The following is a 17,865-nucleotide window of genomic DNA, read 5'->3' as shown; positions in this document are numbered from 1 at the left end:
CATTGCCCTTTGGCTTATCTACTGCGCCCAGAGTATTCACGAAATGCCTGGCATCAGTAATTGCCTACTACAGACTTCAAGGGATACAAATATACCCCTATTGGGACGACTGCCTGATCCAAGCGGACAGCAAGCACATTCTTCTGAAACATCTGGCTTATGTAATAATGTTGTTGAATTCTCTGGGATACACAGTCAACAAAAAGAAATCAAGGCTAATACCCTCTCGGAAAATAATTTTCCTGGGTGCTAACTTGGACACAAACACCCAGATGGCCTACCTCACGCCAGAGAAGCAGGGGCAACTAACTCAATACTTCAGAACACTAGCAAATTGCACCAGGCTGACTGCAAGGAAAATCCTGCAGGCTCTGCGGATTAATGGCATCTTGCATCTTACTAATCCCATGTGCAAAGCTGCATATGAGGAAACTTCAATGGTACCTGAAAAACCTATGGTCTCAACACAGCCACAGTTTGGAAACAATAATACCACTAATTCCGTGTCTTCAAAAGGAATTTCTGTGGTGGGCTCAAGCATGCCAAACAAACACAGGTCTCCCATTCAGCAAGCCTCAAGCAAATCACGTCATCATAACAGACGCCTCGGACTACGCCTGGGGGGCGCACATGACAGATCGGTGCTTTCAGGGCAAATGGTCCCAAAAAGAAAAGCACCTTCACATCAATCAAAAGGAAATGATAGCAGTAATAAATGCTATTATAGCTTTCAAGGACCTTCTACAACCAGGTCAACTATTGATAAGAACAGGCAACACCACAGTAATGTGGTACATAAACAAACAAGGAAGGAGGAACACATTCATACCCCCTATGCAGACTGGCCATGTCACTTTGGAACATGGCCATGGACTTACAAATCGAACTACAAGCACAGTACTTGCCAGGCAAAGAAAACACACTGGCAGACAACCTAAGCAGAAATATGACAGATCCACACGAATCGAAGTTGCATCCTCAAGTTTTTACAGAGATAATCCAAGTATGGGGAAGGCCAGACATAGATCTCTTTGCCTCCCACAAAAATCACCAATTGACAAAATTCTGCTCAAGGATTTTCCATCTAAAGGCCTGGAGAGTGGACGCTCTCTCTTTCAGTTGGACATCAATGACAGTTTATGCCTTCCCACCTCTTCCTCTGCTGCCCAAAGTTCTATTGGAAACCAGAGCAGACAGACCAAAGATGATTCTCATTGCTCCAGACTGGCCAAGACAGCACTGGTACCCACTCCTGAGGAGCCTGACGCATTCCCCACTATGGACCCTGCCTCTAATGCCTCTTCTCCTGACTCAGCACAGCTTCAAAACTCTTCACAGTCAGCTAAAAACACTCAATCTAGCCACATGGAAGATTACTTAGCATCACAACAGACCCTACTCTCCAAGGAGGTGCAGGATGTCATTTTGGAGGCCAGAAGGCCGTCTACTAGAAAAGCTTACTCCGCAAAATGGAAACGGTTTTGTCTGGAATGAGAAAAAGGGCCAGGATCCTGAAAAACTGAATTTACCTCAAATATTACAGTATCTAGCTGAGCTGCTAAGCAGTGGACTTTCATTCTCCTCCATCAAAATCCATGCCTCAGCCATTTCTGCAGAATGCAACACTGATCCACCCTTATTCTCTCACCCCTTCTTAAGACAGTTCCTCAGAGGGGCTAAGAATCTAAAACCCCCAAGGAAACAACCAATACCTGCTTGGGATCTCAATTTCATAGGTTCATAGGTTCATAGGTTTATACTAGGCTATCTGCCCTAAGGCATTTATAAGCCTAGCCCAAATTATTGTGGCTTACGCCACCCCTTATATGAAAAAATACTGTGCCCATTAGTTTGTTGTGCCTCTGTCCAGCAGTGACCCAGAGATGATTCCCGGGGTAAACCTACGATCTCCCATCCACAGGTCTAGATTTCTCTTGAACAGAGTCAGCGAGGTGCTCTGCCTCACATGGACCGGGATTTTATTCCACAGCATAGGGTGTCTCTGAGTGATAAATCTATCCCTCCAGCACGCCCTATTTATATCCGTGCTAAGGTTTAAGTCGCTTGCTCTAGTGGTTTTGGTGGATTTGGATTTTTTGAGGTGGAGCATGTCCATTAATTCCGGGTTGGACATGGCCTTGTATGTCAGGCACATGTCACCTCTGAGCAGACGGTATGCGACTGAATAGAGCTGGAGTTTCTTCAATCTGGCAGCATATGACAGATTTTGGAGTCCCTTTATCCTTTTGGTGAGGAACTTTTGGGGTCTCTCCAATTGCTGCAGATGTCGGGTGAGATACATCCCGAATGGGGCATTGTACTCGATCATTGGTCTGATAAGTGAAGAGTACAGGGGAACAATGACCTCACTAGATCTGGATGTGAATCCCTTCATGATCAGGTGGGCAATGTAGAAGGTCTTTCTAACCACTTTAGCAATGTGAGTGTCAAAAGAAAGGCCACTGTCAACCTGGGTCCCCAGGTCCCTGATAACCTCTTCTGTGCTTAGTGGATTGCCACCTATATGGTAGCTTGGGGTTACCTTGTTTTTCCCGAAGGGTATGACTATACATTTTTTTATGGCTCTGGCACCAGCTATCTGTTTCCGTGAGTCCCTTCTGAAGGATATCAGTGTCCGATGCACTTTCCACTATGGCGCCAGTTTGCAGTCATCTGCAAACTTTGTCAGCCAAAGTCCTCCCATGTTGGCCTGTACTTCTGAGAAGTAGATGCCAAACAATAGGGGCCAAGGACCGAGCCCTGTGGGACACCACTTGTGACCGGCTTGGAGTCTGACACAGCGCCAGCAACTCTAACCCTGTGGGTTCTGTCCTTAAGCCAGTTTGCAACCCATCTTGTGACATATGGGTTTACATTTAAGCTGGTAAGTTTTTCTACAATACCCGAGTGGGGTATTGTGTCGAAAGCCTTTGCAAGGTCAAGGTAGGCTGTATGGACTGCCTTTCCTCATCAATGGCCTTGGTGACTATTTCAAGAAGTCGACCAAGTTCAAAAGGCATGATCTTCCCTTGACAAAGCCAAACTGGGTCGGGTCCAATGTCTGCAAGTCCCCTATATCTTTGTTTATGAGCTCCATTATGATCCTCTCCATAGCTATGCAGACTAGACTTGTTAAGCTTATGGGGCGGTAATTACCAGGGTCCGTAGAGGCGCACCTTTGTGGAGTGGGACCACAGTTGCCGACGCCACTCCTTGGGCACGTATCCTGTGGTAAGGCTGAGATTAAACAGCTGCCTTATGCGGGGTTTAATTCCTCATTTAGCTCGTGTAGCACACAGCCGGGGACACCATCCGGTCCCATTGATGCTGTGTTTTTAGCTTTAGAGAGCAGCTTTCACCTGCGCATTTGAGATGTCCGGGAGGCTACACTCGGCTGGGATAGTTATCTCTCCTTTAGGGGAGAGGGGTGAAGTTTGCACTGAACCTGTCTGCCAGTATGTTGGCAATGTCTGTGGGTTCAGTGATTTTTGTATCATTTTGGACTAATTCTGAGCATATCTGTGAGTTTCCACCCAGGTTCCTAACATAGCTGAAAAGGCCTTATGATTGGCCTTTGAGTCCATGGCAATTTTTCTCTCAAAATTGGCCTTAGTTGATTTTATGAGTGCTCGTAATTTTTACTAATAATGATCAGGGGTGACTTCCTTTTATGGATTTTGTTCTATCATGTAATAGCTTTCTCCTCTTATTGTAAAGTTTGTTAATGGCTGGGGTCCACCAGACTGGACGCTTGCCCTTTGTGGAAAGAGTCTTGGTTTTATTTGGGATTGCCTGATCCATGCAGTCCTGGAGGTGTTCATAGAAGGCATTTGTAAGGGCTTCCAGAGCTTGGGTTGTGGTTTCCTCTGACTCAGGGGCCTTGAAGGATACCACACCAGTCTTGAGTAGTGTGAAGTTTGCTTTAGAGAAGTTCTTCACTATGGTCTTTTTGTTTGGGGTGGGGCGGATGTGGATTTCCAGTGAGATTAGTTTATGATCAGATCTCACCAATGAGGGATATACTTCGTGTGGAGCATTTTGTCCCCATGTTTGTGACAATGAGATCTAGTATATTTTCTCCTCTCGTGGGAACAGTGACTAGCTGTTCCATGGCATTTGAATTTATGAACTCCAGGAACCGTTGGGCTAGAAAGTTAGGGCTTGAGTAATGTTCCCAGTCTATATTCGAGTAGTTGAAGTCACCCAATATGATGGTGTTTGGAGATACATTTATACCCTCCAGTGTCTTCAGGAAGGCTGTGTGGGGTTCCTGAGTCTGAGAGGGTGGCCTGTAGCATGCTACAATTTGTAGAGCAGTTTTGCCTATTGTTAGTTGCACCTGGATGGTTTCAAGCTTCATGCGTTGCCACCAACCTGGAGGTGTGAGTATCCTTTATGAATATGGATACACCCTCCTTTTGTGGAGTGGTCCGGGTTTTGGGGCCGAACGCATGATATGAGGTAAAACCTAATAGTGCCGGGTGCTCTCAGGAGCCTTGAACCAGGTTTCAGTTACAGCACAGACATCGATGTTCTCCATACTGAGAAGGGCCTCGAGGCGTGCATTTTGAGATTTAGACTTCTGGCATTGAGCAGCATTACCCTCAATTTCTTCCCATTTTGTTTTCTAGGGTGGTAGGTTTAGAATTTGAGCCTTGCCTAAAAAGGCACTATGGGGTGGCAAGAGCCTTAGCCAATATCCGAATCCCAGGGTGACAGGTGCAAGCCGCCTTGCGAAGCAGCGTGGCTTGTCAAGCATGTCATCCCAGGCAGACAGACACTGATCCCCTTTGAATGACACCAGACATTAAGCCAATTGTTAAAGCTGATCATCTTGTCTCTATATTGTGGCATCATTCTTGGTGAAGGAAGGATACTGCTCAGGGTTAGGGTCATACCTGCCTGGGCTACATAATCAGAGAGCTCCTCTATGTCTCTTTTCATGCAGTCCAGGAGGTGCCTCAGGTCGCTCACACCAGCATGGACAATGACTGTGTCATATTTGTACTTGCTGTGGAGTGACCAGTGCTTGTGTTATGTGGCGGATTCTAGCGCCCGATAGGCAGCTTACTGTGACCCTCTCCTTGTTCAGCCTGGTGAGTGGGACGTCAGTGTGTCTGACTATGGAGTCACCTATGACAAGTATGTTTGGTGTTGTATTTGGCCTTAAGGGCTGTGACTGCTTTGCACACTGCTTTTGTGGTTTATGTGTTGCTTTTGGGGTGTCTTGAGGTAGCAGTTGTTTGGGTGTCTGCTTTGGAGGCCTCTGCTGTTTAGGTAAATTTTACTCAGAGCCTCCGAGTATGTCTTTGTGTGTTTATGTGTTTGATTCAGTGGAGTGGTAGCATTATGTGAGGCTGGTTTTGTGGTGTGTGTAGTTGCCTTCTCCTCCTGTCTGGTCTTGCCAGTCCTGAGTTGAGAGAGCTCAGCCTCCAGTTTGGCTAAATAGCTGCATCTCTCGCAAGTATTTGTGTTATGTGGGAGGAGGAGAGGGTTGTCTGTGTACATGAGGCAGTTATAACATTGCCTCAAGATTCCCAGATTCACCAGCTGGACCGGAGAGGAGATTGACAACTGACCTTTGGACATGCTAGAATAATATTGGGAAATCCTTAATTGAAAACAAGGGCCAGTGGGGAGTGAGGGTGTAGTGCTTTTAATTTTTAGTGCTGACTTATATAATTGCTTTAGTGAGCAAGTGCCAGGTAACTTGAGTGCAATGTGATACAAGTAACTAAATGCAAAAACGACAAACAGTAACTTTCTTTCAAGTGAAACAAGGAAATAAGTACAGTAAGCAATGCAGATATCACTAGTGATCCACAGAAGCTGAGAAGTTGCGTATTAGGTGAATTAGCTTCCAGGAAATAACAAGCAAACAAACAACAAGTATATAAACAAAGCTAGATTCAGTAGGCCTGGATCTAGTCTATGATAGAGCAAACAAGGTGAACCAATTTCAGTAAGATACAGTTCAAATATTCAGGCACTATAAACCTTTAACCAGAAAATTCCCAGCTCAGAAGGGCAGAGTCCAGCCTCTTCTCCCACAAGAGTGCAGTCCACGAACCTTCTTAATGTAAAATAACTGGCCTGAAGCCCAAGTGCCTAAACCAGAACTAATACACTTGGACACTGGGCTCTCAATCAGCAGTTCCCAACTTAGAAGGATGAAAGCTACCTGTCCTGCCACCACAGTGCTTGCCACAAACCTTCCTAATGTAAAACAACTGGTCTGAAGCCCAAGTGCTTAATCCAAAAGACTTGAATGATAGCTACACTTTAATCAAGTTACAACCAAGCAGTAATAAATACCATTGAATACTTTAGAGAATGTCTGGATTAGTGCTCAAGTTACACAAACAAAGCTAGATCCAGCAGGCCCGAATCCAGTCTATGCCACAGCAAACAAGGCACTCAACTTCAGTAAGAAACAGTTCAGATATGCATGCACTATAAGCCTTTAACCAGAAATTCCCAGCTCAGAAGGGCAGAGTCCAGCCTCTCCTCCCACAAGAGTGCAGACCACGAACCCTCTTAATGTAAAATAACTGGCTTGAAAGCCCAAGTGCTTAAACCAGAATTAATACACTTTTAGAATAACAGACACTGAGCCCTCAATCAGCAGTTCTCAACCTAGAAGGATGTAAGCTACCTGTTCTGCCACAACAGTGCAGACCACAAACCTCTCAGTGCAAAACAACTAACTGGTCCGAAGCCCAAGTGTTTAAACCAAAAGGCTTAGAATGAGTTACACCAAGCAGTAATAAATACAATTGAGTATTTTAAGATGATGCAAAAGTAAAAAGAAGTAGGTAAAAACACAAGTACAGTAAAAGCAGATGAAATTTTTTTTTTTTTTTTTTTTTTTTTCTGAACAAGTGCTGAGATCAAAGAAACAGATTTGAGTGCTGAAACTAGAAAACTGGCTAGTTACAAGAAAAGAAAAAACAAGCTAGAAGGCTTCCCTCAAACACAGAAGGGCTTGGGGGCTCAGAAGCCTACAAATAGTCTGTACCACTTAACAAGAAAGGCAGGAAATAAGCTTAATTTTTTTTTTTTTCTATTTCCCAGATGCTCTTTGTACACAGTAGGAGTGCCTGAAATCAGAATATGATCTCACTGCACTCAGTTGAGTGAGCAAATGAGATGGGCCCAGGGGCGGGCAGTTTCAATGCCACTAAGATTTACACCAAAACAAAAACAGGGCGGGTGGGTGGGAATAACTGAAGAGCAGAATAACCAGCTAAAAATTCCTTCAACACTCCTTCATACACAGTTTAAATCAATTTAAATACTGTATTTTTTAAAAGTAAAAGTGCATAAAAAGGTACTTAAATTCTCTTATACGTCCAGTTGAATATAACCAAGTTCTTAGCTTGCCAAGCTGAAGTTTTGAAATTTCATCCTGGAAAAACTAACCTTGCCTCCTTTTGAGCCAACTGCCTCATCAGATTTGCAATATTTGTCTTGGAAAACAGCTTTCCTTCTGGCTATTACCTCAGCTCATAGAGTTTCAGAACTACAAGCTCTCATGGCTGTGCAGCCTTTTATCATCTTCCATCAGGACAGAGTTTCCTTACGAACCAACCTGTCCTTTATGCCAGAAGTGGTATCCAGGGTAGCTTTGAATCAGGCCATACACTTACCTACCTTTTATCCTAATCCTCAAAACAAAGGGGAAAGATTACTACATTCCTTGGACTTCCACAGACAACTGCGTTATTATTTGGACAGAACAAAGCCTTTCAGAAAATCAGAACAGCTCTTTGTGTCCTATGCTATAGGAGCTCAAGAAAACCAATTTCCAAACAGACAATCTCAAAATGGATAGCCCACTGCATACGCTTTTGCTATTCTTTTCATGGCAAAACTGTACCTACAGGCATCAGATCTCACTCCACAAGGGCCACAGCTACCTTTGCAGCCTTTCTCTGAGGAGTTCCTACCAAAGATATTTTAGAAGCAGCCACTTGGAGTTCTGTGCATACCTTCTCCAAGCACTACCACCTTCCACTATACTCCAAATCTGGAGCGGGCTTTGCCACTGCAGTCTTGCAGGGCATTCTGGCTCCTCCTAGTTCCACCTAGTGCCTACCACCCCTTTCTTAGCTTTGGGATTCTACCCATCTGTTATGACTGCAGCTGTATGCACGATGAACATAGTACAGTTTTGTACCTACCATAAATGTAGATGTTCGAGTGCTAATACAGCTGCAGTCCAGGTTTCCCTCCCTCCTTCCCCTCTTGGGACAGGCCTTTTGGCTAACATATCCTCATGCAACCAGATTGGGGTATTCATTCATGATGTATTTGCTTGCACTACTGTATTTTGATTATATGGTATTGCTTTATTACACAAATTTATGTATTGCCTTCCTTCTGGGGGCACCTGACATCTGGGGCAAGAAAAACTGAAGAAAATGGCGTTGGCTGGTTCTTTTATACCCCTGTCGCACTGACGTCAGGGAAGAAGCGACAACAACCGACGCCGGACCTAGACTTTGGAATTTGGCCTACCAAGGACCCGCCTGACGGCAGGAGAGCCCATCTGTTATGACTGCAGCTGTATTATTTTATTTATTTATTTATTTATTGTCGTTGGTTTACCAGGATAGTCCATTGGGCCTTAAAGAACCCGTTTTCAATGGAGTCCTGGGGAGAAAAGCTCCAACAGAATGTATTTTCAACATTTGACAGTAACAATTTTTGTACAGAGAATTATTAATAGTTCTATATACTAAAAAGTAGAACTAGTCACATTCAGGAAAGCAATCATAACAGTTAATACAATAAGAAGAAGCCTTCGAGTAATGAATAAGTGTAAAACATTAAAACTGATTAGAGAACAAATTTCATAGCTACAGGTGTCGAGTAGAGCTAGTTATGTGGGTGGGAACAAGAGCATTCCCACCGTGAGGCAAGATGAAGGTGGAGAGACTTTTGAAGGCAGAGTGGTTAGAGGTGGTAATGGATGAGTGGTGGTAGGGAGTTCCACAGGCGAGCGAGGCTGAAGGAAAGAAGGTTTTGCCAGGGGATGAGTTGGTTTGTGTACTTTGAGTAGATTTTGATTATTTGACCTTAGAACTCTGTTAGGTTGGTGCATAGTAAAGGCAGAGGAAAGAGAGGGACAGAGGGAAGGGTTGAGAATGAGCTTGTGGGCTAGAGTTAGTTGAGTGTAAGTTAGTTGATTGGGAAGTTCTAGCCATTTTAGGTTATGGAGGGAGAGACAGTGGTGGGTGGAGGACTTTGGCTGGTGGCAAATTTTGCAATTTTGTTATAGCAGGAAGTCAGTTGTTTTTTTAACAAGGACTGAAGATTAGTTAGTAGTGGGGCACCATATAGCAGGGATGGGATTAGGAAGGAGGTAGAGAGAGTGATTTTAGTGGCAGATGTGAGGTAGGCATTCTGTCTGTAAAGCATGCCAAGTTTTTGGTGTGTTTTTTTGATGTTAATTTGCAGGTGGGAGTTAAATTTGAGTAGGTTATCGATTTGGACCCCAAGTAGTTTGGTTTCTGACACAAGTTCAAGAGGTGAGTTGTGTTGTGTAGTAATTGAGAAAGTACCAATGTCAGGAGGGATGACTTTAGAAGGGGTAAATAACATTAGTTTGGTCTTGGCAGCATTGAGAGCTAGATGATTACAAAGCATCCATTGTTCTGTGGAAGAGAAAGCATCTTGAGTAAGTTTTTGTAGTGTAGAGATAGAAGAGGCGGAACAGATAATAGCAGAATCATCTGCATATTGGATGATGCTAGAGAAAGGGATTGATTTGTGGAAGTCATTTATAAAGATATTGAAGAGAAGAGGACCCAGTATGGAGCCTTGGGAACTCCTGTAGGGGTACTAAGGAAAGAAGAGGTAGCTTTTTTCCACTTTACAGCTTGACTTCTATTAGATAGGTAGCTAGAAAACCAGTTTAAAGAGGAGGAAGATAGGTGAAGATTAGAAAGTTTGTTTAAGAGCAGGCTGTGTGAGATGGTATCAAGGCTTTGGACAGGTCAAGTAAGGTGGAAACAATTTGTCCAGAGTCACGGGCTTTATTTACAACCTCAAGGAAAGAGAGGAGGGCTGTCATGGTGCTATGATTGGGTCTGAAACCGTGTTGTGTGGGAGTTATAAGATGGTTGTCTAGGAGGTGGGGAAGGAGCTGAAGTTGGACACATTTTCTAAGAGTTTAGAGATGGGGACAGGATGGCTATTGGGAAATTAGTAATGTTATTATTGTTACCACCTTTATGTAGAGGTATAATAAAGGCTTGTTTCAGATTTGGGGAACTGTGTATTCTAGTAGAGCGGTTAATTAAAATGCTAATGGGATAGGCAAGAGTTTCAGCAGCTATACTGAGAAAGTAAGAGGGGATATTATCTGGAGCATTGGTACATGGTTTCAATTTCTGAAGGAGTTTTTAATTGATGATGTTGGTATGGGATTTAGTGAGAGGAAGAGGCAGTAAGGGGGAGGAAAATTTTGGGGCGTAGGAAATGATGATAGAGTTTGTGTAGAAGAGGGGTAGGGAGAAAGTAGGTGGGGAGTAGGGTGAGGAAGTAGAGATAGTGGGGGTGGATGAGGGGGTATTAGATAGTAGAGAGGAGTTAGAGAATGAGGAGGTCAATTTAGAGATAGAGTCAATAAAGAAGGAATTAAATTGGGTAGCTAATTCATGATCTGAGTATTTGGGTCTGGGGTAGGAGTATCTGGTTTGCTGGGGTGGAGGAGAGTAGAGATCCCTTTCCAGAATTTCTGAGGGTTATTTTTATTTTGGTTTTGGAGTGTAGAGAAATAGTTTTGACGATCAAGTAGTGAGTTTCTTAGCTTTGTTTCGAGCATTTTATATTCGTTAAGGAGTGGTGCTGTCTTGTGTTTATGGTAGCGTCTCAGACTTTGTCTCTTTGTCTCATGATAGCAAGAGTAGTTTTGGAGAGCCATGGGGCTGATTTAGTTTTATTCTTTTAGTCCACAGGCTTGGGAGTCAAGTAATTTTAAGAGAGTTAAGTTGAAGTATGAGACTGCATCATCTAGAGATAATGTTTTAGACAGTTCCAATTAATTGCTTGTAGTGAGTTTGAAAAGATTAATGGGTTGAAGTTTTTATGGTCACGGATTGTAATGTAGTTATGAGTCTGCTGAAGGATAGTGGGAAGCGGTGGGTAAAGGTGGGTAAGTGGTCACCAAGTGGGTCGGAAGAGTGCCACTGTTGTTGAAGTATTGAGGGTGGGAGACTAGAATCCAATCCAATATACTCCCATTGGAGGGGTTTTTGGCAGGGTGGGTTACCAAAGTGATCAGTTGTGAGAAATTGTAAAGGTTGATGTTAGTGAGGTTTGTAGGAGACTGTATAAGGGCCCAGTTAATATTAACATCTCCTAGGATTATGGTTTCATTACTAATGTTACTGGATAGCCAGGAAAGGATCAGTTCAAGTGTGGAGATATTATCCCCTGGGGGAATGTAAAGGGAAGCTATACATATGTGTTTATGATTATTGATTTGTAGCATGGTGAGGAGAAGTTCGGCATTGTTAAAGTGTGGAGTAGGTTTGTTGTATGGGGTGACTACTAGGGAGGAAGTGAGGGCTACACCTCCACCTTTCTTGTGAGGTCTGTCTTTTCGAATGATGGAGTAGTTAGGAGGAGCTATTTCAGAGTCTTTAATGTGTGGTTTTAGCCAGGTTTCTGAAATAGTGAGGATGTCAGGTTTATTGTGTATGAGCCATGCATGTAGGTTTGGGACTTTGTTTACTACACTTTGAGAGTTTAAGGAAGTGAATAATAGGGATTTATTTATAGTAGTAGCAGTGGTGGGGCCTGGGTTTGGATGGATGTCTCCAGATATGAGAGTGCTTGTAAGGTGTAGTATGTAATGGTTTATGTGGGTAGTTAGCAAGGAGATGAGATTAGGTTGTTTTGTGAATTGGAAGGGTTTGCTAAAAGTCATGGTGGAAAAGTTAGCATGATAGGAGATAAGTTTGTGTCGAAAGAGAAGGAGGTTTTCTGAGGAATATAAATAAGGGGAGATAAGAGAATATGAGGGTGAGAAAGAAGTGTTATGAGGATTAGTTATATGAAAGGGTTGGGAGGGTAGAAATTGTAGATTGGGAGAGATGATATAAAGAGGATAAAGAGAATAGTAGTAATAGTGGGAGGAAGGTGAAGGTGTGTTTAGAGAGCATAATGAGGAGGAGTAAAAACAACAGTGGACTTAGAGTAGTGGAGAACTGAATATAGTGGATAGTATATAAATTAACTGGATGTATCTGGGTAGAAGAAGTGTGTTAGATTGTTAAATATGTTGAGTGGTTATGTGGTAGATAGGATAAAAAGAAAGCTAGAGAGATAAGTTACTGTAGGAGTAGTTAAGTATAGAGTATGAAGTTGGTAGTGGAATGTAGAGTTGGGATTGGAGTGGGTGGGAAGGATCCTAATGGTTAAGTGGTATAGGTGATGTAGGTAATTAGTGGTTAATGTGGGTGGGGATAGGGAGGGGTAGGAATTGGTAGTAATTGTATAATTGGACACAGTGTCAGGGGTGTGGCTATGAGGGAATAAAGCTAGATGCACTGGGGTGGGTGGAATTTGGGGGTAGGGTAGGGGAGCGGAGTGAGCCCGCAGGGCGAACGGAGCGGGTAGAACCAAGAGGTCCAGAGGGGTTCTGGAGTCAATCAGTGAAAGAAGGTTTACAGTGGGGTAAGAAGGAAGGGAGAAGGACCGGAGGTGTTGGGCAGGAGTGAGATATGAGAGGCTAGAGTGGGAAATTAGAAAATAAGGTGTTATAGCTAGAGTGGGCTAGAAGAGTTAGAGAATACAGTGAAAGGGGAGAGGTTATCGTTAAGATAGAAACATAAAATTTAGCTGAGGAGTCTAAGGTCTTGTGCCACTTAGAGTATGCTTGGGGCAATACATGGAAAATGAGTGCAGCTAGTATGTATCGGGGGGGGGGAGCTAAGGCTGCTGGCTATCCTGGCAGGCTAGAGTACTACAAAACATTAATCAAGGCCAAAACATAAGTTATAAAGGGTTCAGTAGCAGTTACACATACTTCCTTAAAGTCCTGTAGGTGAAATGTCCAAACAAAGGGAATGAGACAGCTGAGAAGCCTGCCTAGAAGTTTGTTACTTTGCTGGAGCAATTTAAGACAGCCGAGGTTTGGAAGTAGAATTTGAGGTATCCTCGAGGGTTTTACTCGCAGGGGTAACACAGGGCAGAGAGCTAAAAACAGGGTAGAGAGTTTTGAGAGAAAAATAGTGTTAGATAAATTAAAAGGCACTCGGCACTATTAGCACTATTAGCACTCGAACATCTACATTTATGGTAGGTACAAAACTGTACTTTTCCTCTAGCAAGGCTACAAATGAGGAAACTCCATTGGTTCCCCAAGTCAGTATGGTCACAACATGCTCACCCACTAGAATACCAAATTCTTCTTCTTCTCCCCTGTCTAAAGGAGCTCCAGTGGTGGATTACACAACTCTCTCTAAATTCAGGACTACCCATTCACCCTCTGCCACCAACTCAAATCGTATTCACAGATGCATTGAACACTGGTTAAGGTGCAGCCTTGCATCGCCACACAGTTCAAGGAGAGTGGTCACCCTCCCAAATTGGGGACCACATAAACGTAAGGGAAATGCAGGCATTAGTCTTTGACCTGTAGACATTCCAACCACTTATCAAACCAGGGAGATTGTGTCTTATGGTGCATAAACAGGGGGAGTACCAGATCTTACCTCTTTTGCAGACTAGCCATGCAGGTCTGGGATCTAGCACACCTCCTAGATGTATCCCTCCGGGCAGTTTACATCCCTTCCAGTCAGAGTACTGTGGCAGACACCCTAAGCAGATCCAGAACACAAGCCCATGAATGAATGCTTCACAGGGATGTGTTCCTGAATGTTGTCCACCAGTGGGTTATTGCAGACAGACTTGTTTGCCTCCCCCATGAACAAACAACTCCCACAGTTTTGTACCAGAGAACCTCATCCTCCGGTACGTAGAGTGGACACCCTTTCAGTCTCCCAGAAGGGGAATTTTATATATACATTCCCTCCCCCTTTCACTCATTCTGAAGGTCCTGTTGAAAATCCAACAGGAAAAAAACACAAATATTGCTAGTGACTCCCTATCGGCCAAGACAGCATTAGTTAACCCTTCTCTTACACCTAGCCAAGGGCAGTCACCACAAGTTTGCCCCACAGAGGGGACCTGCTAACACAGAACAATGGCTCACTCCTCCACCCACACTTGGAAACCCTCCAACTGACCCTGTGGGTGATAGAGCCCTGATCCCGTTCAAACACCTTTACTCTGAGGAATGTGCTTCAAGTACTTCAGAAGGCCAGGAAACCTACTACTAGAAAATGTTGCCTCTCCAAATGGAAGAGGTTCTCCATCTGGTGTCTGGCTTGAAACCAGAACTCACTGATAGCGGATATGCCTATGGTTTTGTCCTAGCTGTATGAATTGCTTAATGCAGGATTAGCTTACTCTTTCATTAAAGCTCATTTGTCCACTATCTCTGCTTGTCTCCCGCTTGCTCTACTCTTAGCTTCTAGACTTGAAACTAAACAATTCCAAAAAGGCATCCTTCATATCAGATCCCCCAGGAGACCTGTAGCTCCACCCTGGGACCTCAACTTTGTGCTAGAGAAACTGACTCAACCAGCTTCTTCTAGTTCACTCAGACACTGTACTTGGAAAACGGTGGTCCTGGTGGCCATTACCTCTGCCAGGTGGGTTTGAGTTAAAAGCCCTTATCCCTTTCCCTCCTTCCCTGTCTTTCCACAAAGTCGGGGTCTCTTTATGGACCAGTCCCTCCTTCATGCCCAAGATTGTCAACGAATTGTCCTTAAACCAGGCAGTTCACCTACCCACCTTTGTCCCCTCTCCACAGGACAGTAGTGAGACGATCCTTCACACCCTTGATATACACAAGACAACTCAGGTTGTACATAAGCAAGACAAAACCCTTTAGGAAATCGGACCAATTGATTGTGTGCTTTCACCCCAGGGTTCTTGGATTGCCAGTGGCTAAACAGAGCATCTCCAGTTGGATATCCAAATCCTTTGCCTTTTGCTATGCTCACCATGGTAAAGTTCTTTCTGGCTCAGTCAAAGCTTACTCTACCAGGGTAGTATCTTCTCAGGGGCTTTCCTCAAGGATTTAGATACCAACTGTGTCCTAGAAGCTGCTGCTTGGACATCTGTCCACACCTTCATTAAACACTATAAGCTGGATTCCATCTCCAGATCCAGGGTAGGGTCTACCAGGGCCATTCTCCATGGCTTCATAGAAAATTCCTCTGCCACCCCTCTTTCTTCATGAGCTTTTGTACTTTCCTTTATGTCAGGAATACTGCAACAGATGAATAGAGGGACATAAATTAGTGTAAGAACTTACCGTAACAGTAGATGTCCTCCTATTCTCTATTGCAGTATTCCAACCCTCCCTCCATCCCCCACTTCCTGGCTTTCTTGGATACATTAATCTGCATTCCTTTAGACTGTGTCTCTGCCTGGGGCCTCAGTTCTGAGGGTGGTGTGCAGATATCTTTCTTTTATGGCTGATGTCTGTTGGTGGCCTATGTCATATGTACCGCACACCCTAATGCTCTGATATAATGGCTGACATTGGGCTGTTGCATTGGCAGGAAACTCCTTTATGTCAGGAATACTGCAACAGAGAAGAGAAGGACATCTATCATTATGGTAAGTTCTTATACAACTAATCTTTTTGGAGATGGACAAATCCTATCTGAGGGTAGTCAGTCAGTACTAGGTAGTATGAGTAGAGGAGATGGAGCTCTGGAAATGGCCAGTCTGATCAGAGTTGGATCCAATAACCCTCAGGTTGAACTGGATGAAGAGGGAACATGAATTTATTGTTATAAGTACATAACTTTTTCTTTTTTCATGACCTCAGCCATAAAATTGTTTTCATTTTGCAGGAGGCAGAAATCCTTATTGCTAGGAAGATCCATCCTCAAACCATTATCTCTGGCTGGAGAGCAGCAACAAAGGCTGCAAGAGAAGCCCTGGGAGAAGCTGCAGTGGATCATGGGTTTGTAGCTTTTATGTTTAACAGGACTGTAACCACCAACACAATGCTTGAAGCAATAGGTTTATTTGTGATAATTTGATAACTGAATAGCAGAATTGCTAAAGTACAGTTGGGAGGCGGTCAGAATTTGGAAATGCAATGCAGTTGATATGGGTGCAAATTCAACAGACTGTCACTGTTTTTTGTTTTGTGTCCATCTTCCCAGTAATGGATGCTTCCCGTTTGCTTTGTGAAACAACCTTTTACTTATGATTATTAAGCTCTGTGACATTTGACTGCTTAGCATGCAGGCAGGCATTTCTGTTAAGTTATGACTTTTACTTAGACGAATAAGCAAAATTTTTGCACGCCATCTGCAGACCATTATAGCCCAAGCCAAAGAGACACATTTAAAAGTTCCCTCCATCCTTAAGGAGGACAGTAGAAGGTAGGCTTGAAAAGAATTTGAGACTGCCCATCCAGCTATCTAGGTTTACCTTGAAGTGGCAAGGGTGCTACTGTGCTTGACATTTAGAGAAAACTTATCCCAGACGTGGGGGATACTTTGGGATATAAATCAGCCATGGAGATCGGTGCTCTATCCCAAAAAACAGCTATAAGTAAATAAATGTTAGTGTCTTATATTTATTTCTTTATAATTATTTAGTTCTTTTAACCATGTTTTATGTGAAAAAATAGGATTTGACCTCTCATGGCATGAAAGGCTAGACACTGGTCCCTACAGAAGAGTATGTAGGAAACTGAGTATTGAAAGAGGCTGACAGTCTGTGATAACTGTGATTTGTAAGGTCACTGATCTTTTTAGCTAGGAACCACTGAGGTCTCATCAGGTTGATTTGTATGTTTAGAGAAATAGATGCCAAAAGGCAAACTATGTTCAACAATGGGTTTGATAAGATATACGTAAAGTGGAAGTAGGACTTTTTTGAACCTAGAAGAGATGCCTTTAAAAATTAGAGGAGCTTGATAGAAGGCTTTCCTCACTTGTGTGGTGACTTGCTGGTCAAACAATAAGGAATCATCAGTAAGAGTGCCTAGATTTCGTACAAGTGTTTTGAGGACTTTTGTCACCTATATGCTATGGGGAAATGTTTTATTACTAAAATTAGACTACAGTTTTTTTCACATATAATTTGAGATCGTTGTCCTTGTGTAAATTGTTAACATGGTCTAATCCATGTTGAGCATTTGTGTCAGTGGAAGATGAAATAACTCCCAACTTACAGTCTGCAAACTTAGACAACTGTAGGTCAGAAGTGTTGGCCTGAAGGTCTGATAAATAGATGCAAAAAAGGAGACAACTTAACAGTGAGCCCTGTGGTATAGCACTGGTAAGGATTTACACACACATTAACGAGTTTCATTGCGTGCTTGGATAATAGTGGCAAAGGCCTTGGCCAAGTTCAGATATGCTTTATGTACTTTGTAACCACTATTTACTACTTCTGTGACTTTTTCAGAGGAACAAGTGAGGTTAAAGAGGCAGGACCTTCCTTTGACAAAGGCAAATTGTTGAGGGTTCAGGGTTAACAGATTTTCAAAATCCAGTGTAATGAGGTCTGCGATAATGTTCCGTAGCTTTGTATATAAGACTGAGATTAATGGGTCTGTTGTGGGGCTGTCCTTGTGCAGGAGCTTTACAGTGGCTATTTTACAGGTTTCAGGAATATAACCAGTGAAGAGGCTTGGATTAAAGAGTTTAAGTAGGAGTTCAAATAAAGTATATTTGGCACTGATAATCAGGCAGTCCTGTATGTTATCTGGGCTTCTATACGAGATGGCTGATAGGACTTTTTCCATAGTAATTA

The 17,865-nt window shown here is 43.3% G+C and overlaps 1 protein-coding gene across 2 annotated transcripts in view; it reads left to right on the top strand.

The window, feature by feature from the left end:
* CCT2 (chaperonin containing TCP1 subunit 2) overlaps positions 1-17,865 on the top strand; it is a 980,031-nt gene that overhangs the window by 143,097 nt on the left and 819,069 nt on the right. For both annotated transcript variants that reach the window (XM_044088004.1, XM_044088005.1), the window contains exon 6: positions 15,945-16,057. In XM_044088004.1, coding sequence (XP_043943939.1) covers positions 15,945-16,057 — 113 coding nt within the window. The remainder of the gene's footprint in view (positions 1-15,944; positions 16,058-17,865) is intronic.

The sequence above is a fragment of the Protopterus annectens genome, chromosome 11.part0 (assembly GCF_019279795.1).
Source record: "Protopterus annectens isolate FY-2018-M chromosome 11.part0, PAN1.0, whole genome shotgun sequence".
Classification (NCBI taxonomy): domain Eukaryota; kingdom Metazoa; phylum Chordata; order Ceratodontiformes; family Protopteridae; genus Protopterus; species Protopterus annectens.
Note: the sequence above shows the minus strand (reverse complement) of the source record. Positions and strands in the feature narration are given on the sequence as shown.